Source organism: Primulina huaijiensis, chromosome 5, assembly GCF_012295235.1.
Source record: "Primulina huaijiensis isolate GDHJ02 chromosome 5, ASM1229523v2, whole genome shotgun sequence".
NCBI classification, from domain to species: Eukaryota; Viridiplantae; Streptophyta; class Magnoliopsida; order Lamiales; family Gesneriaceae; genus Primulina; species Primulina huaijiensis.
The window spans coordinates 5,883,095-5,906,070 of NC_133310.1; the positions used below are offsets into that span (position 1 = coordinate 5,883,095).

Consider the following 22,976-nt stretch of genomic DNA (forward strand, 5'->3'; position numbering starts at 1 on the left):
TATGAATTTTGTACAGAAATTGCTCTGTTTTGATGAATGATCCAAGTTCTTGAGTTATAGTAGAATTCAGAGGTTCAAGACTTCTCAACTACTCATTTCGATCTTTTTGTGGTAATATTTGAAAGGTATGTTACGGTCGGTAACATACGAGGTAAAAGTATCATTTTTATTTTAAATTGAAAATTCTATGGCTCGATGAAATACTTGTGATTTGATGATGATTGTTGTCTTGAGATGAGTTTATTATGATATCGAGATGATGATATTGATTTGCATCATTACATTGCATATTGAGCCACTTGTCGATTCAGATTTGATATGGCGGAGGTCGCCATGATTGATTGATTTGTTGGACGTATGGGGCTATAGTTGAGTTGGCATAGTGTATGCGGAGGTCGCTGCTATGGCCTGAACACTCTCTATAGGCGCACCATAGTCCTGGGATTGTAGAACACAGCAACCCACCCCGAGCGGATGAGTCGGTGGATGTTGCTGGGGGATTCTCTTCCCTTGGGTACCCTATGACCAGATGATTCACTTGATCTTGAGATTTATTGATAGCCCACAGCTTCTGATCATGCATTGCATTATATTGCATCTTTATGAAATTATATGAACTATTTGTCATTTTAAATCTCATATGTTATTGATTGTATCATACTGGGTTTATACTCACCGGCACGTCGGCTACCTCTTGTTTTCATGTGCTTGACGGTAGGTGAGGCGAGGCTTGGGATGCCAGAGTCCAGCTCCAGGCGAGGAGATACGAGTTAGAGTGGGATTCTCGGGTCTTAGGAGCTATGTGATGATGTTGGATTTCTTTGGTTCACTACTTTATTTTGGCATGTTAAAATTTATATTTCAAGTATTTGAGATCTTTAAATTATTTTAACGATATTTATGTCGGTTGGTGAACCACTGATTATGTATTTTACTCAATCATTTGATTTGTTACATTTATAATTATTAATATTAGATGTCGGACCCGGGGCCCCACATTAGGTGGTATCAGAGCATATGATATTTGGGAACATGGTAAATCGAGTCAGTTCGAATTGCTTGATCATGTGATATATTTGCTAGCATTTTCATTGTGCCATACTGTGAAATACATGATTATAATTGAGATATTATATTGTTGAGCTTTATTCGAGATTTTTGAGATTATTGAGTCTCGAGAGCCAGAGATGATTGATACAAGATTGAGATGATTATGATATTGTGATTTTATATGTGTTTGATCTATTGTATATCAGACATGGCTACTCGAGGTAGAGGTCGTGGTAGACCTAGACAGAACATACCAGTGGCACAAGATCAGGGCAGTGCTACTCATACTCAGATGGATATAACTCCGACTCCGATGGAGATACTGTTAGCCAGATTTCAGTCTTTGCACCCACCGATGTTGAAGGGTACGGAGAATGCATTAGAGTGTGAGAACTGGTTGGAGAATATGGACCAATTATTTGAATCTCTTGAGTATCCAGATGATCGTAGAATCAAGTTAGTTGTTCATCAGTTATTGGATGTTGCTAAAAGTTGGTGGATCATGACCAAGAAAGCTTTAGAGAGTCGAGGTACGATTGTTACCTGGGATATCTTTAAATCTGAATTTTATCAGCGTTTCTTTCCTACCTCTTACAGGAAAGATAGGGGAGCCGAGTTTGCAAATTTAAAGCAGGGAAATTTGAATATTGAGGACTATGTTGCTAAGTTCTCGAATTTACTGAGATTTGCTCCTCATGTAGCATCCGATGAAGAAGCTAAGGCCGATCACTTCATAAATGGTCTTAACCCTGATATCTTTACCTTGGTTAATACCGGAAGGCCTAACACTTTTGCTGAGGCTCTTGATCGAGCCAAGGGAGCTGAAACCGGAATCATTAGGCAGAGAGGTTCTCAGATGCAACGACCCCAACAGCCACAGTATAGACAGCAGTTCAGACAGGGTAATAATGGCGGTAACAGTGGCAACATAAGAGAGCAGTTTCGGGCTAGAGGCAAGCAATTTAAGAGGCATGGCAGTAATTTTTCGAGTTTTAGTGGATCGAGACAGTCTGGTTCAGTTCAGAGCACTGGTTATTCAAGTCCGACTTGTGGTCAGTGTGGTGGTAGACATTATACCGATCAGTGTAGAGGAATCTCGGGAGCTTGCCACTTGTGTAACCAGGTGGGACACTATGCTCGAGTGTGTCCTAACCGTGGCAGTGATATGTCTCAGAGTGGGGGATCATCGAGACAGACACCTCACCAGAATCGTCAGAACCCTACAGTTCATTCCTATCAGCAGTCAAACCGATCAGATCAGAACAAACAGAGTGGTAGCCACAGGGTAGGACAGCCACCTAGACAACAGGGTCGAGTTTTTGCACTCACGGAGGATGAGGCACATAATGCTCCAGATAATGTCATTGCAGGTAATTGTTTTCTCTCAGGTTATCCTGCTTATGTTTTGATGGATACTGGTGCATCACATACTTTCATAGCTGAGCACTTTGTCTCATTGCATTCACTGCATTCTATGCCATTATCATCTACATTATCTATTTCTACTCCACTGGGCAAAGTGATGAGGTCAGCAGAAATGATAAGTGGTTGTGAATTTCGTTATGAGGATAATGTCATTGAGCTTGATTGTATTGTGTTGGAGATGTCTGATTTTGACTGCATACTTGGTATTGACATGTTGACAAGATACAGGGCTACTGTAGACTGTTTTCAGAAGATTGTTAAGTTTAGGCCTGATATGACAGATCACTGGACATTCTATGGTAAGGGTTCTCGAGCTAAGATTCCTTTGATATCTGTTTTGTCCATGACTCGTTTGTTGCAGAAAGGAGCAGAATGTTTCTTGGTTTATGCAATTGATATTTCAAGGTCAGTACCTAAATTGGCAGATATTCCAATTGTTAGTGAATTTTCAGATGTATTTCCAGATGAAATTCCAGGATTTCCTCCAGTCCGAGAGATTGAGTTCAACATTGAGTTGATGCCAGGTACACAGCCTATTTCTAGAGCTCCTTATAGGATGGCGCCAATTGAACTGAAGGAACTAAAGGAACAACTTGAGGATCTATTGGCTAAAGGATATATAAGACCAAGTGTTTCACCTTGGGGTGCTCCGGTTTTATTCGTAAAGAAGAAAGATGGGTCTATGAGGCTTTGTGTCGATTATAGACAGTTGAATAAAGCCACAGTAAAGAATAAGTATCCTTTGCCAAGGATTGATGATCTCTTTGACCAGTTGCAGGGTTCTTCAGTATATTCTAAGATTGATTTAAGATCTGGATATCATCAGTTAAGAGTTAGAGAGGTAGATGTGCCTAAGACTGCTTTTCGTACCACGTATGGGCATTTTGAATTTTTGGTAATGCCTTTTGGGTTGACCAATGCACCTGCGGTATTTATGGATTTGATGAACCGTGTGTTTCAACGGTATATAGATCAATTTGTTGTGATCTTCATTGATGATATTCTTATTTATTCAAAATCTGAATTTGAGCATGCCGAGCACTTGAAAGCTGTTTTGCAGATTTTGAGAACTGAAAAGTTGTATGTTAAATTATCCAAATGCGAGTTTTGGTTGGATAGAGTGGTTTTTCTTGGACATGTGATTTCGAGTGCTGGTATATCAGTTGATCCGAGTAAAGTTGAGGCAGTCATCAATTGGTATAGACCGACATCAGTTCCTGAGGTGCGTAGTTTTATGGGTTTGGCAAGATATTATCGTAGATTTATTGAAGGATTCTCACAGATTGCGAGGCCAATTACCTAGTTGACACAAAAGAATGCACCATTTATTTGGTCTCAGGCATGTGAGGCTAGTTTTGTTGAACTTAAAAAGAGATTGACTAGTGCTCCAGTTCTGACTATTCCATCAGGTGTAGGAGGATTTACNAAGTCTAATGCAGCAGTCGATGCTTTGAGCAGAAAAGTATGCAGTATGTCCTTGATCACTAGCAGTGTATCTGATCTAANAAGTTTGCTATTGTACATAACAACCACATTAAATAAGGACAACCTCCGATAGATATTACAAACAAAATGGATAACAACAGTCTCTTATTAAATATTATATGATTTNGTCACTACTTGTATGGGGAGACATTTGAGATATTCACTAATCATAATAGTTTGAAATACCTCTTTTCACAAGCGGAGCTGAACATGAGACAGAGACGTTGGTTAGACTTGTTAAAAGACTATGATTGCGAAATAAAATATTATTCAGGCAAGTCTAATGCAGCAGCCGATGTNTAAACTAAAAATTAAAATATAATTTATTAATTTTAAATTAATTTATAGTCAACTTTAAAATATAAATTTTAAATGAACTAAATAAATCACAATCAATTAAAAATTAACAAAAGTATTCTTAATTAATTCACCAAATATCATCTCATAACATACATAATCTAAATAAAATCATCGATTTAAATAGAATTTGATTTTTTTGATCAGTTCATTTCGGACAAATAAAATCTGAAACCAAACCATATTAACTTCGGTTTTAATATTTATAACAGACTAAATTATTGAACTAAACCAAAATTTGGTCGATTAGATGGCAAAAAATAAATATCGATAGCCCCCCTTTTTTTTTTTAAACAATTAAAAAACGGTCATGTTTACCAAATTATATACTCAACGAGTCGATACATGTGCACTTTTGTTTTAGTCAACGTGAGGGAACTATTGTTTTAACACGAATTAATTGAATTTCCATGTTTACTTTTGTTGCAACTGAAAGGACAATCGTGCCTTCTCCATTCAGATATAAAAACAATATAATTTCGTATAAAAACACAAACCGAACTCGTCTCCCACTTTCTAAATTCGATTGTTTAATTTTCTGTTTTTAATTTTAAGAATTAATTTCTATTTATATTCCGAAATATGTAATCTCGCATTATATTTTTACTTTATATGTAATCTCGCATTATATTTTTACTTTTTTATATAATCGAATTTATTATTATTTTTATATGAATACAAAAGACCAATTTTATTTTGGCACGTGGCCTTCAAAGTCTCGGACCGACCCTGTCTGTGCCCATTGGATATGGTCTATCTTAGCTAGGGGTGTAAGCAGATCAGTCACCTCCACTACGAGCCGGTCCGATCAAGCTATGGTTCTTCTCGGCTTAAGCTCAATGATCTTTACTTCATTCAATCACGAGCTCATGACCCAGATTAATTTTAAATAATTTTATATGTTAACATAAGATTTAAACATTATATATGAAATTGGATAATATGAGATAATCGAACGATGTGAATGTGTAACCTCTGTGATAAAAAATTTGATAAATGTTAGTACTTTATTGTAGTTTTATTAATTATATAGTGTTTGATTTGTACGTTGACAAAACCAATAACATAGATATTTCATGATCAATCACGTGTCAAACAATAATTTATTATATGAAGTCACGTTGTCAATTTAAACCCGATGTTCATATATACGTCTACAAAATCAAGCTCGTGAGTCAGACTCACACGCGGTACAAGCTCACGAAAATTTTTACGAACTCAAGCTAAGCTCGTGAGCCTCCAGCTCGAGCTCCAGCTCCAGTTCAAAAACTAAACTCATGAAGTGGACTCATTTTACACATGTGATAATGTTGGCACAACCTTGTTGATTTGCCCGAGAGCTTGTTTCAATCTTGTCAAAATGGTAGGCAACATGTGTTGGAGGATTAGGTCAACCCCCTATTAACATATGTGCATGATAACATCATTGTCACAATCAATTTCTTAAAAAAAAAAACATTACTATTATCCAAAGATGCATAAAAAGAATTCAAAATTCTACGTGCAATGGCTATGAATATACATGATCACAAGTTTGACAAAATGTGTTACAACAAGTTTTGATAGTGGAGACAAATTGATGAATGTTCTATGTTAACACTTGTCCCACATGATAAAAATTACAGATTTAAACTGAGTTTATAATTAGCTACAATGAACTTCTATAGCAACTTGTTTTAATCATTTTCGTAAAACAAAGACGAATGCAAAATAGTTGCTATAAGAATCCATTGTACAGTCACGCAGACATGGACCGAGGATCGGGACGTAACATATTCCTAAGCCATATTCAAGTTGACTTAATTTTGACAAAACTATTCAAGATGAAAACAACTGAATTTGAGTCCATGTTAGAATGATTGCTAATCAGCACTAACAAGTTAAAGATGATCACTATTTACTACTCATGCCATGAATAGAATGGTATATTCCTCGAATAAACTTGCCCACTACAGGCACACCAAAAAAGGAGAGTACAAATAAATATTTCCAAGATTCTTGACCTTTTGTAAATTTGTAAATATTGGCATAATGAAAATCTTTTCCTCCACTTTTTATTAATACTTTATACTATACAAATGCATATTATATATGACCATTGGTCGTTATTCTTCAATCTTTGGGAAAACAAATCTTGTGCATATTAAAACTGTATTCTCATATGTATTTGTATAGCATGTAATGGTGCACAAAATGTAGCAGATGATTTACCGATTTCCAGAAGAAAAAAATATAGTCCTTCTATTTTTAATTTTTTTTTGAAAAATTATCTATAAATTTTAAAAAATTATTTGACATGACGCGGTTACTTGTTTTTGGATTAGCCCCTACCAAGAAGAACATAAATAACCTCTTGCATTTTAAGTCAACCCTTTCTCGTTTGGCAAAAACTCACGTGAGACGGTCTCACATGTCGTATTTTGTGATACTGATATCTTATTTGGGTCATTCATGAAAAATATGACTTTTTATGCTAAGAGTATTATTTTTTATTGTGAATATCGGTAGGGTTGAACCGTCTCACAGATAAAGATTCGTGAGATCGTCTCACAAGAGATCTACTCTTGTTTTTTTTTTTTGAAATTTGAAGCCATTCAAGTTTTGAGTGGTCAATTTCGGAAGATTAACGAAACTATATATGTTGAATATAAATAATAAACACATAATTTATGTATATACATATATATAAAAAATTAAATTCAATCTTGACAACTCCTTTTATTAAAAAGTACCATAAAACTCATTCTACAAAATTTCATGTCTAAAAAAATTCTTCATGTAAGAGTTTCTATCTAAAGTTTCGTTTGAGTAAATTTTCATTCTATTCAGTCAAAATAAAACATTTTCTCCCTAAATTACGTTTTCAAAAGTAATATAATAATTATTGTATTTTAAAACGAAATTTTAACATAGTGTTGGGGTGCATTAACTGCACGTTTTAGGATAACGATCAACCTATGATATTTGAGTTGTTGTACAGTTTAAAAAACTTGAGTTGAATTGATATCACTAAATACAAATTTTAGTGCGTAAGACAATAAACGGACGATTCTAAAATCGGTATCAGAGCCAATATCATTTGTTCTATTCTCATAGCTTGTAGGTAAAGTAATTATTGAGAGAGATTGTTAATTTGCCTATGCTTGGAGATCAAAGCACTACGGTTGTTGTATGATATGAAATATTTTATTTTCATCGTTGTCACTAACCACAATTTTTGGTAAAAAAAAAAAACAATATTTGATTTTACACATAGAGACTATACGATTTTATATATATTTTTAAGATGAAATTTATCTTACACATTTATTTACAACTGATTTATCTTACTTAAGTTATCATGGCATAATCATGCGTGGCACACTTTTATTTTGTTTAACCAGTTTACTTCCAATGATTAAACAACACTTAACACATTCCAAATTCTTCAACAACAATTAAAAATTATTTGAATTCGAAAAAGAGAAAGTTGAAAGGGATATTTAAGTCTTGGTTCTTAAGTTTTGATCCATCAATAGTGGGTGATAATATTTTAGTTCAGATTTCAGACAATCAAAATTGTTTTCATGCATCCAAAAAGCATCCACCACCCGCCGCGTATAAAGGAATTTGGTATTTCGATTTTGTCTCCAGATTTTTTTTCCCCTTTGGGTATAACTTTGAAAGTTGAGAGTTTTTAATGTCGTTTTCTGTCGTATAAAAAGAATGTTTTAGAGAGTTTTTGCTTTTTTTAAAGTGATTATTCTAGAGATTATTTTGAAGTTGGTGAGAAGCTAAAGCAGAGATGGGAAGTAGAAGTCTAAAGCTAATACAAACTAAAGTTTGAGTGTTTTGAGAATAATTGATTTCAATATTAATTTATGTTAAATAACAATCATATCTTTAAACTATATAATATCGATCTATTTTAATTATTTAAAATTTGATACTACATCATCAACAATGTGTTTATATAATTATTATTACATTATGAATATTGTACCAAAATTAATTTATTTTTTTATAACATGAATAATTGAAAAAATATATAAGATTAATAAAAATAAAAATAAAATATAAAAAATGACAAAAATTGTATAAATACACAAAATAAGTATAAAAAAATTTTGGAAATTCAAATTATATAAAAATGCAAAATATTATTTAAAAAAAATTATAATATCTTAAATATTTTAAGGATATAAATGTCAACTTGTAATTCTAAACTTTAAACAAAAAACAGAAATAAGAAAAAACATCCCTCTTTCTTCTAGCTTTTGGATAAAAGTTATAGAAACTGAATATGACATTCAAAAACATTTTCATTGAGCTAAAATCTAATAAGTGCTTCCTACAAGCTCTCTCAAACACTGCTAAACTCGGGCCTACGCCAAAATCATTGATTAATTATTTTTTTGATTAATTATTTTTTAAAAATGTTTGAGACTGAAACCGTTTCAATCCTTGGTTTTTATGCATCAAGAAATTCAGTCCAAAATGTAAATGTGACTCTTGCCTTGATGGGACAAAATTTAACTTATAAATATTATATGCTTTTAGTCTCTGATATTGATTTATTGTTAAAAAATAATATAAGATATATCAAAACTATTTTGATCCCAAACAACTGGGACCAATTTTCATAATCGGACCAGTAATCGAACTGGTTTAGTTTAAAAATTGGTTTTGTTGAAATATTTTATGTTTTGGTGATTGAATAAGTTTCAAAACCTAAACGAATTGAATTCAAGGAAGAAAACCGAATTTGCATAATAAGAAGTTTCCTAGGAAGCCTAAATGATTACAAAGTCAGATTGAGAAAACATAAGAAGGGTATTGATAGTCAAGCTGATTCAAGGTTTACATATGAAATCCAACTGACAGTCTATCTAGTTGATCAGTCAGTCCAAATCTATACATTCATTGAAGAATCGACATAATCAATGATTTAGGATCAGAGTCCAACTGAAATTGCCGATAAATCTTTTCATACTAACAATCACTGAACCTTAACAGAATGTGAGGTTTTTGGCACACGACATGACAACAAGGACATCTGCATTTGGAAACGGATACAGTTTGAAAATATTACTGATGCAGATCAAATTATAAATAGATTAGTTGAACAAGCTCTGAGGTTACACAGTTACACAATCTATCTTTGGATTATAATAAAAACCGATCTTCTCTAAAGAAGCTTTTCATGAGCCAAACTGAAATAATCAGCACATGCTAATAAATCATATTTGATCATTTTGAGGATCAAATTTATGTTCAAAATTTCTTTGTGAAATCTGTGTAATTGAGAGTAAGAAATCTTAATGCTCAAAGTGTTTAGATTGAATTTTTACTAAGAGTTTCAGTTAGATGGTATTAAGTCTCACTGAAGTGGGTGATAAAACTTATAAAATTGATTAGAATAGTAATTATTTAGTCTCATCAACCTATTTTGCTGCTATTAATAATGATAAACAATTGCTATGACATAAAAGACTTAATCATCTCAATTTCAGATCCATTAATAATTTGCGAAATTGAACCTAGCTAATGGATTACCTATAATTGAATTTGTTAAAAATCATGTGTGCCTAGCATGTCAGTTAGGTAAGCAGATTCGATCGAGTTTTAATAATAAAGATAGCAAACTGACTAATAAATGCTTATAATTGTTTCATATGGACTTGTTTGGACCAATACCTATAATCATTTTGTGAGGAATGAGATATACACTTGTGAGTGTTGATGATTTTTCTCGAACTAGTTGGGTGATATTTCTTTGTGGTAAAAATCATACTAGTGCCCAATTGACAAAATTTCTTAAGGGTGTTCAAAATGACAAACTAACTTCAATAATCAGGATCACGAGTGATTGATGCATTGAGTTCACTAACAAATATCTAGATGAGTACTTATCAGATCAAATAAATCAAAATGAATACTCAATAGCAAAAACATGTTGATGGATCGGCTCGGGCACCCTTGAAGATGCTTCAAACACAATATTCTCCATGAGCTTCAATAGCTCGTCTTCTAACAATGTATACATCGATGAATTAGATTGAGTTTGGTTACAAACCAAGGGAAAAATACTCTAAATAATCATTCGTTAAGAAAGCTGACTAATTTGAAAGATTTTTAACTTGTGTAAACTAAATAACTGAAATGAAGGGAATCCGTTCTTGCATATATCAGTTCAGTTATGGTGAGAACTGAACTGATAACTGCTCGAACTGATCAAATCAGTTTTAAAACAATGTTAAGCAGTTAAGTACATAAGGTATTATTATGGATGTTCGGAGACTTCAACTGATCTTACGTCACCCCTTCTACTATCTCGGGTAGGATCCACTAGAAAACTTTGATCTATACAACACCTTGTACAAACCTTCTCAGCTTAGGACTTACTCTACTGTCTAACTGAACTCCTAGTCTAGACTGAAGGCAACACCTTCCAGCCAATATTTGTTTTACGTCTATTTGTCAAAGACTACATACACAAGTTTAATGTCTTTGTGCAAGACTCACTCAGCTTATCTATAAGCTCAATTCTCTGATATATGTGAGTGATAGTGTGCGTGTGTGAGAACTGAACAATGAATACAACGGGAAGATGTTCTCACACACCGAGGAAAATAAGCTTCTAAACTAAGCTGATATAACTTTGGTGTATTCCCTCGACTAGGCTGATCGCTTTCTTGTAAGTTGATCTCCAATATGTGTGCCCTTCTTTTCTCTCTTGTTTTTCCCACTTTCTTCTCACTGAACTTCATCTTCTATCTATAGGCGGGAAGCTTGATCGTACTGTGAGACTCAATAATTGTATCCGTTGCAGCCTGAATGCGTTCCTTGAAATTTGTTTCTCGACTTTTCCGACAGCCATTCTGGAACATTTTGGCTTTAAGCTTTTCTACAACGTCCATTATTGTATTATTGATAGTACAAATACTTTTGTATCGTTGTGCGTAGCTGGATTACATTAGATAAGTTTGTCGTGTTCTGCAAACTGATTGATTCGTAACTGATGCTTTGAACTGGTCTTGAACTGGTACGGTGAAATCAGTTGACTCGTCAGCTGGACTGATTTCACTGATTCAGTTGAACTGGTCAGTTTGACTCTCCATCAGTTGAGCTCTTCATCAGCTGGCCGGGCTTCTGAAGATCTTCTGCTGAATCACCTATCAACTGAACAATTAGTTGAACTGTTATTGATGCTTCAGTTGGACTGGTTTAACTGGGCAATCAGTTGGCACTTTCAGTTTGCTTCTCGAAAGCTTCAGTTTCGGCTCGATTAACTGATTAGTTCGAAGCCTGATCAGTTTCAGCTTCCTGCGCACTTTGATAAATAATTAGAAACAAAATAACAATTTTTGTTTACATCAAAATCAAGATTGCGAACATAAAATGTTCCAACACATCTCAACAAAATGGAGTCGGTGAAAGAAGGAATAGGACTCTGATGGAAGCTGAACAGACGATGTTTGCTGATTCGGGTGTATCACAAAGATTTTGGACAGAAGTAATCAACATAGCATGTTATATACAGAACATATCTATGATCAACAAAAGAGTTGGTATAACTCCATATGAAATATGGAATGGAATTAAGTCTAACTTATCATCTTTTCACGTCTTTGGCTATATATGTTACATTCATAATAATGAAAAAACTCATCTTTCTGCATTTGATGTTAAATATAATGTTGGAATATTTCTTGGTTGTTCAGCTGTCAGTAAGACTTTCCGCGTATTTAATAAGAAAACTTGAAATGTTAAAGAAACTGTTCATGTGGTTTTTGATGAAATCTAGTTCGATGATAAAACTGATCTAGCTGATTTGAGCAATCAGATGAAAGTTATTGATTTGGCAAATGACAGCGAGGAAGATCATCGGAACTAGAAATCTCAGATCAGTCAGCTATGCAAAAAGAATGAAGAACTGACGAACCAGACTGATCTAAACCAAGTTGATGTGAATCAGACGAATGTTATCTAAGATGATTATAGTCAAACCATTGAGAACTTAGCTAAAGGGAACCAAACTAAAGAGAATTTAACTTATTCTACTCCATTCATTACTGACAATAATTCACTTGGATCAAGTTACAAATGGAGTAAGACTCATCCACTTTCACTGGTGATCAGTAACACTTCTGCACCTCCCAGAATTAGACAACAAATGATTAATGAATTCTTGCATACTTATTTTATTTCACAATTAGAACCTAACAAAATTGATGAAATTTTATTAGATAACAGTTGGATTGAAGCTATTCAGGATGTGTTCAAATCAGTTTGACAAGAACAAGGTTTGGTACTTGATACTCAAACCATCTCATTAGACAATAATAAGATTCCTGTGGGTTTACATTAACAAACTTTATGAAAATGATATTGTAATCATGAACAAAGCTAGACTGGTTGCACAAGATTTTAGACAGAAAGAGAGAATTGATTATAACGATACATTTGCTTTAGTGGCCATATTAGAGGCTATTCAAATGCTTTTTAAAATTTTAAAATATTTCAGATGGATGCGAATAGTGACTTCTTGAATGGACTATTGCAGGAGAAATTATACGTAAAACAACATGAAGTTTTTATTAACTATATTTTACCTAATCACGTGTTTAAATTAAACAAAACTATGTATGGATTAAAACAAGCACAACGTAATTGGTATGACACTCTTTTACAATTCTTACTTGATCATGATTTTACAATAAGCTCAGTTAATGAGACTTTATTCACATTTATTAAAAATGATCAAATTTGTTAGTCAAGATTTATTTCGATGATATTATATTTGGATCCACTAACTCAAAGCTCTTTGAGAAATTTGCTAAACTAATGTTAGATAAGTTCGAAATGAGCATGACAGGTGAACTAAACTTATTTATAGGATTGAAATTTAAGCAGTTGGATACTGGAATCTTTGTCAGTTAGACAAATTACACCAGAGAACTACTTAAAAAATTTGACATGGAGTCGTGTTTTGCAGCAACAACCCCCATGAGTTCATCAGTTAAGTTTGATAAAAATGAAGGTATAATATCAGTCAAGCTAACATTGTATCTAAGTTTGATAGGTTCGCTATTGTCCTTAACTATCAATCGACCTGATATCATGTTTGCAGTTTGTATGTGTGCATGTTTTAAGTCTGATCCAAAACAATCTCATTACTCAGCCACAAAAAGAATTCTTAAATATCTTAAAGAAACTCAAAATGTTGGATTATGGTATGTTAAAGACTCATCATTCAATCTAGTTGGATATTCTTATGCAAACTATGTAGGGTGTAACCTTGATAGGAAGAGTACAAGCGGATCATGTCAGTTTCTTGGAGACCGAATGATTTTTTGGTTCAGTAAAAAGCAAACATTAATTTCCACTTCTGCTGCAGAAGATGAATACCTAGCTGTTGAGAGCTGTTGTGCTCAACTGCTGTGGATTCAACAACAATAGTAAGACTATGGAATTGATGCCAATGAGTAACCAATTTTTGCGACAATACTAGTGCAATAGCCATCATATACTATCCAATTTTGCATTCTTGGACTAAGCATATTGACATTCATCATCACTTCATTCGAGATCATATATTGAAGAAGGATATTAGATTGGAATAAGTCTCAACTGAACAACAAGCAGCAAATATTTTATGTAACGTCCCAAAAATTTGCAGGTTCACTTGAACCACATGCAAGCAAGTTATCAAATTTTTTATGCATTTTAATCAATTTATTTTGATTGCATTAAATGCATGTTCAAGTCATGATTTCATGTTTATTTGAATATATTACTGGAATGCATGAAATATGACTTTATAAAAGCAATCGATGCTCGAACGTGGAACGAGGACGTGGACAATTTAAGAAAAACAATTTTATTAAATAATTATTTTTAATTATTTAAAAATAATTATTTTTAGTTATTTAATGTATGATGCATTTAATAGATATTTTTGAAAATTTTGTATTTTTATATTGATTTACATGTCGAGTCTTATTTTTAACCGGTAATTGATTTTTATCAAATCGGGTAACTTTTTAATGGTTCATGCATTATTTTTACGAAATTTTCTAAACGGGAATTTTTACTTTAGCACTAATGGGCCTAGTGGACCTATTATACTTGATTTATTGGGCCTAGACTCCTAGTAGTGTTTATATTAAGATCCTAGCCATTCTAGAATCATTTTTTTTAAATCAAAAAATTAAGTCAAACCTAGCCCCCAATCCCTCTCTTCTCATGGCAGCACACACACACACTCAGAAGGTTTTCCACAGTTTTTCAAGAAAAAATCAATAGGGAAAGTGTCTCGTCCCTCCAGTGTCCATTCTACTTCTCGTTTGTGTGATTTTCCGTGCGTTTAGACGCAAAGACATGCCTAGCTATTACCTTTCTTTTCTCATAATGCACATCATATTAAATATTTTGAATGATATTTCATGAAAAATATGTTATTTATTGGTTTATTCACGTTTTTATGGGTTTGGCATGAGAAATATTGATGTTCTTGAGGTAATTCACGTGTTCTTGAATGTTTAAAGGAGCTGCCAAGTTCCAGGCTTGAAAAGGCTCGATCCATGAGTGTATATGTGTCCTAGGAGTGGTTCGAACAGGTCTGGTGTGACAACACAAAGGGGCCGAACGAATTCTTAATTATTTATTTGGGTTGTTTGCGATTTTAGGGTGCGTATGACTTAAGTGATCGAGGGACTTTGCATGCAGCTTATGGGATGTATCCAGAGGGTTTACGAGACTCATGTCAGGGCCTTAGATGGGTTAAATGTCATCTGGTATGGTGCAGTAAGGGGTGGCCGATGAGTTGGTCACGTTTGGGTATATTTAGAGCTCGATCTATAGGGTGCAAGGACATGGGATGTGCATGGGCTGGTTGGCAATGGTTAGGACCGTCCAGGAGGGTCTGGTTAGGGTCCTAAGAGGTTTGGTTTGAGTCTGGGCTGGTCTGGTTTGTGCTAAGGCCGAGCCAAAAGCTTAGATGTGGATAAAGTTTAGGTACGTTTCAGTAATATTTTCACCAAACCACTCTTAGAGAATAAGTTTTCTTATTTTAGAAATATTTTAGGACTTCTTAATTTATCATGAATGTCACGCCCTGAGGTCGGGGTTAGTCGACATCAAAGTTGTTTCACAATCACACAATTTGTAAACAACAAGCATCGTATTAATCAAATATCCAAACAGTCTATTACATAAATCATATAAATGTTTTTACAAAACTTGGATGAAATGCGAAAACGAAAAATAATAAAAACGAAATAACATGACTGATCTCGTTAGGAATTGACATCTTCACCATCCTCAAAAATATTCTTGTTATTCTTTCTCAATTTGTTCCTTGTTCTTATATAAAATGATGAAATAAAAGGTGAGTATTTGGGTAAATACTCAGCAAGTAGGGGCTGATCGATCATAGTTGATAACAAATGGCACTGTTAGACTTAATTTTGTTGTGGAGATGCTAGTACAAAACCAGTAGATGTAAATAAGCAAATAACCAGAAGCACTTGTACCGCGCTAAAACCAGTAGCAGCACTTATCAAGTACTGCTTACTCTAATTAACAAATGACTTCTTAGCTAAAACCAGAACTAGAAGAAGTACAAACCCGAAATAGAAATTAGCAGATTGTTGCGTATCTCAAGTCTTTAAATATTACCGTTAACATTTAATGCCATTAAATGTTGTACGAGAACATTTAAGACGGCTTACCATTTTTAGTATGAACTGAGACTGATTGCTTTAATATATTTTGCAGGGTCCATTTTCAGCAATAAATCTGAATCACTGAAAAGTCAAAAAGAGCCGTTCAGATTTTAACGTTGGTTTAAGCCTATATATGAAGACGGAGCACTTTTCAAGAAACAAGGAGTGAACGAATCTCAATCAAAGAATATCATTCGAGCATCGCTAGAACTCTCAGTTATCTCAAAAGCTCAACACTGAAAAAGCAGCACACGCTTCATTGCATACACTTGATCATTTGAGATCATCTTGTGCTGCTATTTCTCATACTCTTCATAAACAGTTCACACTATTCATATCATTGTTGAGAAGAGTTTGTAATATGGAAAAGAGTCTTTTCCAGAACTTTGATTATATATTATTTTATCGTGTTGATACACTAAGAGTTTCAGTAGGCAGATGGTAAGTCCTGTTGAAGTGGGTGTGTACAATTGTTGTACTGTATTCACCAAAGTCTTTTAGTGATACCTTCTGGAAACCGAAGAAGGAGAGACGTAGAAGATTCATCTTCGAACTTCCAGAAACAAACCTTGTGCCATCTACTGCTTTTCTGTTTCACTATTTTTCACTCACTAACCAACAGATCGTTTCTGCACATTATCTTGTGATCTGCTGGTCTTTAAACTTGAACAAGAATCTGCTAGTATCTCTAACAGGACTCTAGCACATCATTCCGAAAAATCGATTAAGTTTGCCATTGAGTTTATTCAACCCCCCCTTCTAAACTCAATCCGATCCTCAATAAGTGGTATCAGAGTAGGTTATTCTTGTTCTGAAAAATATTTAACAGACATGGCTCACTTCAGCAAAATTCCAATGTTCTCAAAAGAAGACTTTGACGACTGGAAAATCAGAATGCAAGCCCATCTTGCAGCTCAAGATGATGACATGTGGTATGTCATCACAGATGGTCCATTAAAGATCTTAAAGCCAAATTCAGCTGTTGCTATTACTGAAGGCGCACCTCAGATGCTGGAAAAACCAAGATATGAATGGACCAGTGAGGACAAGAAGAAAGCCAATCTTGAGAGGTATTTGACTTTGACTCTAATCAACCTCGACATCTGGAGAGGTATTTGACTTTGACTCTGATTAATTTACACGCACTGATTTAGTCAAAGCATTACACGACATGGTAGAAGAGTATTCGAGACTTTCTCAATCATTCGAGGAAGTTAAGATTGAAAATAAGAACTTAAGAAATCATAACAGTAAGTTAACTTGCTTGCAAGTAGACAGATGTAATGATTTACAAGTTGAGATGAGTAAATTAAAAACTGAGAATGAAAGAGTAAAAGCAGATTACCAGACGATGCTTTCTGAAAACCAGTAGTTATCGCTACTGGTGAATGTTTGGAATAAGTCCTCTATTTCACTCGAAAAGATGCAAGAGTTACAAAAACAATCTGGAGACAGAAGTGGTCTCGGATTTTGTAATGATGAAAGCACTTCTGAAACGAATACTAAGCCAAAACTGGATATGTGCAAAGGAAAGCACATTCATTTTGTGAAATCCAGTGTGGTACAGAAACTAGAAGTACCTACTGCTTCAATTGAAAGGAATGTAAATCAGATGAGCAGAAGGATGCATTATGGTTTGGGTTATGTTAAACCTAAAGAAAGAGTTGACCAGAGTTCTGGATCCAGTAGAGGATTCAACTCAGGAAGACAACCTCATATGAAGGTTAAAAACTATCAGTACTACAATTCTAGACCTGTTCAGAAGAGATACAGGCCAGACAACAGAAACAGAAGGGAAGAACAACATGCTAAGATGCATAATGTTAGAAATAACATACTCTATGTTGCACACACCTCCATGGATACCCGAAGTATAAAAATTGTACAAATGTGGGTTCCAAAAGGACTAATAAGGCTTGGACCCAAATAGATTGGGTACCAGATACTAAAATTTGTGTTTGCAGGTACAAGTGAAGAAAACCAAGATCAGTAACTCAACATGGTATTTGGACAGTGGATGTTCCAGACATATGACTGGACAGAAGAGTCTACTATCAGAAATAGTGAGTTGTGCTGGACCAGAGATAACCTTTGGGGACAACTCAAAAGGTAAAACCGTGGGTAAGGGTAAGATTATCCATGGTAACATCACTATTAAGGATGTGCTCTTAGTTGAAAATCTTTGTTATAACTTGATCAGTATTAGTCAATTATGTGATAATGGATTTTCAGTAGCATTCCAGAAGCACACTTGCACAGTTAAAAATGCTGGTGACTCTACTGTTTTAACCGGAGTTAGAAAAGGCAACACCTACAAAATTTCATGGAACATAGATCATATCACTGCTCCTACATGTTTAGTTGCAGCTCTAAGTGATAAACACTGGCTGTGGCACAAGAGATTGAATCATCTGAATTTCAAGTCTATCAACAATCTCAAAAAGCAGAACTTAGTCGATGGATTGCCAGACATAAATTTTGTTAAGAATCATGTATGTTCTGCATGTCAACTTAGTAAGCAAGTAAGATCTAGTTTCAAAAATAAAGGCAGCAAATCATCCTCAAGGTGTTTAGAATTATTGCATATGGACTTATTTGGTCCAATCCCTATCATGAGCTTAGGGGGAATGAGGTTCACCCTTGTTGTTGTTGATGATTTTTCTAAATTTACTTGGGTAATCTTTCTTGCTGGAAAAGATCAAACCAGTAGCCTCCTGATCAAACTTCTGAAAAAGATTCAAAATGAAAAATGAGTTTCTGTCATTAGAATCAGAAGTGATCGAGGTACTGAATTTACTAAAAAGACTCTTGAGGTTTATCTAGATGAACATGGCATTCATCATGAATATTCAGCTGCAAAGACGCCTCAACAAAATGGAGTAGCTGAGAGGAGAAACAGAACACTTAAAGAAGCTGCTAGAACAATGCTAGCAGATGCAGACATCTCTCAGCGCTTCTGGGCAGAAGCTATTAATACTGCTTGCTACACACAAAACAGAACAATGATCAACAAGAGGAATAATCAGACTCCTTACGAAATCTGGAAATGAATTAAACCGAATGTATCTTACTTTCATGTTTCTGGTTGTAGATGCTTTGTGCATAATAATGGTAAAAATCATTTAGCTGCGTTCGATTCAAAATCTGACGCAGGATTATTTCTTGGATATTCAGTAGTTAGTAAGGCATTTAGAATTTTCAATAATAAAACACTCAATGTTGAAGAATCTATTCATGATGTCTTTGATGAAGACAGCAGTGCTCCCGAGATTACTAACATATCTAATATAAGTAACAGGTTAGACAAGGTTCATCTGGAACTAGACAGTGAAGATGATGCAGAAGCAAGTGTCAAGGACATTCAAAATCCAGAACCAGACATTCATATTCCAGAACCAGCAGCTGGCATTCCAGAACCAGCAGCTGACATTCCAGAACAATCTACTGCTTTACATAAAGATTATCTAAATCCTTTTATTTGGAGAAAATCTCATCCTCCATCTTTGGTGATTGGAAATCCAATAGCTCCGCTAAGGACCAGAAGACAGATGATGAACGAATACATGCATGCTGCTTTCATTTCTCAAGATGAACCAAAGAAGATTGAAGAAGCTCTTCTGGATCCCAACTGGATAGATGCTATGCAAGAAGAGCTGAATCAATTTGAGAGGAATAAAGTTTGGTTTCTAGTACCTAGACCATCTCACCAAGCTGTCATTGGAACCCGGTGGCTATTTAGAAACAAACTAAATGAAGAAGGAACAGTTGTCAGAAACAAAGCAAGACTGGTTGCACAAGGATTCAGACAAGAAGAAGGAATAGACTATGATGAAACCTTTGCACCAGTAGCTAGGCTCGAAGCTATCAGAATATTCTTATCCTTTGCTGCTTTAAAAAATTTTAAAGTTTATCAGATGGATGTGAAGAGTGCCTTCCTAAATGGTTTACTGCATGAAGAAGTTTACGTCGAACAACCTCCAGGTTTCATCGATCATTTTCTACCACATCGTGTTTTCAAATTACACAAAGCTTTGTATGGTCTAAAACAGGCACCTAGAGCATGGTATGACACTCTATCACAATTCCTTGTTAATCAGGATTTCACCATTGGCACAGTAGATAAGACTTTATTCACGTTTGTTAAGAATAAGCACATTTTGTTAGTACAAATTTATGTTGATGACATTATCTTTGGGTCAACTAACCCCAAACTATGTGAAAAGTTTGCTAAGATGATGCATGATAAATTTGAGATGAGTTTGATGGGAGAATTAACATTCTTCCTAGGACTGCAAGTCAAGCAACTGAAAACAGGAATCTTCATAAATCAGGCTAAGTATACGAAAGAATTACTGAAAAAGTATGGTATGGAAACATGCTCAGCTGCTTCCACTCCAATGAGCTCATCTACTAAACTTGACAAAGATGAAAATGGAAACTCAGTAGAGGTAACTCAGTATCGTGGTCTTATTGGCTCATTGTTATATCTCACAGCCAGCAGACCTGATATCATGTTTGCTGTTTGTATTTGCGCAAGATTTCAGACTAACCCTAAGCAATCTCATTTTATTGCTGCTAAGCGTATTCTAAAATACATAAAGGGTACTCAGAATGTCGGCCTATGGTATCCCAAGGATTCATCATTCAATCTTATTGGATATTCAGATGCTGACTATGCAGGATGCAAATTGGATAGGAAAAGCACTGGTGGTTTTTGTCAATTTCTTGGTGACAGGTTGATCTCCTAGTTCAGTAAAAAGCAGACTTCCATAGCCACGTCTACTGCAGAAGCAGAGTATCTTGCTGCTGGAAGTTGCTGCTCTCAAATACTGTGGATACAGCAACAACTCAAAGATTATGGAGTTCAAGCCTCTGAATCACCCATCTTCTGTGACAATACCAGTGCCATTGCAATAACGCAAAATCAAGTACTTCATTCCAAAACGAAGCACATAGATATCAGACATCCTTTTATCAGAGATCATGTACAGAAGAAGGATATTCGTCTGGAATACGTTCCGACTGATCAACAAGCAGCAGATATCTTTACAAAACCTCTGCCTGAAAATAAGTTTTCTTACTTTCGAAATGTACTTGGTTTAATTGATTTAACTTAATTGTTATTTATCAAAAATTTAACAGTAGAATGTTTGCAGAAGAATAAGAAGACAAAATTACATCTACTAAAATTTTATTGAGGAAATAATCTATGCCATGTTACAGCAGCCAGTTCAGAACCTACAAAATCCTGCCACTCAACTATCCAATTATTCAGTTCATGGATTCTTAAACTAATGAAGGATTCAGCAGAAGAGATCTTCTCTAGCTGATGCCACTCCTTCCACAGCATCGCATGCAAAAGAACTTGATCAGTTGCTAGCTCTGTAACATGATTGACATCAAATTGTTGTTTGTATCTTCTCGCTACTGCTCTCTGTGAACGAGTAAATGCCAAACTATTTTGATAAGAATTCTAGAGATCTTGAATCTTGAACCATGAAGACATGACCTTTACCAAGACATATTCTTCAATAGTCTTCTTCAAGTCTTCCAGATAAGGAAACATTTCATCTGTGACAATGACATGCGTACTGCTACAAGCACCAGAATTGCTTGAACTAGACATATCGAACTGTCATTATCTAACATTCTTGTTGTATTACTTATAGACATGTGACATTTAATGATTCAAGAAGTTGAAGAGTCTCAAGTATTTATAGAAGCTGAAGCGACGGCTCACTGTCTGCACGGATACCAAGAATCATTTATTATTCCTTCAAACTTCGTATCTTTGTATTTATTGCATAGATTCAGGGGGAACAGTAATCTTTCATATTTTCGTGATTTGTCAGAAGTAGAAGAGAGTTTTGTCTGTTCGATAAGTCAAAGTATCTACTGAACTTTGTCAAGAATGCTGACAATACTTCAGCACCTTATAACTTCCGGTAGATATTATCATAATACGACAAATCCTCTTCTGAATATTTTCAGTAACTCATTGGACAGCCCGCCATTTCTTTTAAAATTTTGAAATGAGTAGAGTAACTGACACTCCTGTTTTCTCTCTCTACCATCCATAAACATATCGACACGTGTCTCTATGTTTACTGACGGCTGTACATTTCATTTAACCGTTCATTTTTTTGCACTTTAAGAATTCAGATCATTATTTTGCATCTACTGCTTTCTCGCATCTACTGCTAATTTATATCTAATTTCTTTCAACTCGGAAATGGTCGCAGCTTATACCTTGAATGCTTATCAGGTGAACTTCGCATCTGTTCTCACCATTAAGGATGAGAATCTCGTTAAGATATTCAAATCTTTGGAAAATTCTGGACTTCGCAAATTCTTGGAATCACCTGCTATTATCTACAAGTCTGCTCTTCTAGATTTCTATGCCAAAGCAGAAGTTGTTGAAGGAAAGATTAACTATACACAGGGAGATGCATCAATCTCCATTGATGCTGCACTTCTCGGCTCAACTTTCTTTCTACCTTTTTCTGGACTCTCCGAGCTTTCGGATATCACAAAGGAAGAGATGTCTATTGTTTTGACAAACTTTTCTGCCACTGGAGAAGAACTTTCACCTTCCTGCTTCAAGAAGTTATTGAAGATCGAGTACCAGGTACTCGCTGATATCGTGGCCTTGCTGGTCAAGGCTTCAAGGCTGGAACATTCGACAAACTGACCAAAGAGAAGGTTCAAGTGATGGTGGCCATCACTTCAGAAAAGAAAGTGGATTGGGGTCGTTTTCTGTTTCGAATTATGAAATAAATGATTGTAAGGAAAGGTACTGGATTTGCTGTGCAAATCAGTAAAATGTTGCAAGATGCTGATTTTTCCAGAACGACAGACGAGGATGGCTCTTCAGTCACCATGACTGATGCTGATAATGTGCTTGCCTTAAGGCCAAAGCCAACAGTTGGTGAGTTTGTGGCTATAAAGAAG

At 34.8% G+C, this 22,976-nt stretch overlaps 1 protein-coding gene across 1 annotated transcript; it reads left to right on the forward strand.

Moving 5' to 3' along the window:
• Positions 1 to 36: 36 nt before the first annotated feature.
• LOC140977486 (uncharacterized) lies at positions 37 to 22,716 on the forward strand. The gene is made up of 11 exons (XM_073442224.1): positions 37 to 125; positions 1,257 to 3,403; positions 14,988 to 15,063; positions 16,972 to 17,136; positions 17,180 to 17,355; positions 17,449 to 17,847; positions 17,990 to 18,134; positions 19,551 to 19,813; positions 19,940 to 20,006; positions 20,520 to 20,732; positions 22,268 to 22,716. Exons 2-11 carry the CDS (start codon positions 1,259 to 1,261, stop codon positions 22,714 to 22,716), a joined length of 4,098 nt encoding a protein of 1,365 aa, XP_073298325.1. The 5' UTR covers positions 37 to 125; positions 1,257 to 1,258.
• Positions 22,717 to 22,976: the final 260 nt, after the last annotated feature.

What these genes read in the sequence shown, in the direction of transcription:
- LOC140977486 (XM_073442224.1), top strand. Translation starts at nt 1,259, where the DNA reads ATGGCTACTCGAGGTAGAGGTCGTGGTAGACCTAGACAGAACATACCA. An exon ending in TTACGTCGAACAACCTCCAG is followed by an intron (nt 20,007 to 20,519) that starts GTTTCATCGATC and finishes TATATCTCACAG; the next exon opens with CCAGCAGACCTGATATCATG. An exon ending in ATTGGATAGGAAAAGCACTG is followed by an intron (nt 20,733 to 22,267) that starts GTGGTTTTTGTC and finishes AAATGGTCGCAG; the next exon opens with CTTATACCTTGAATGCTTAT.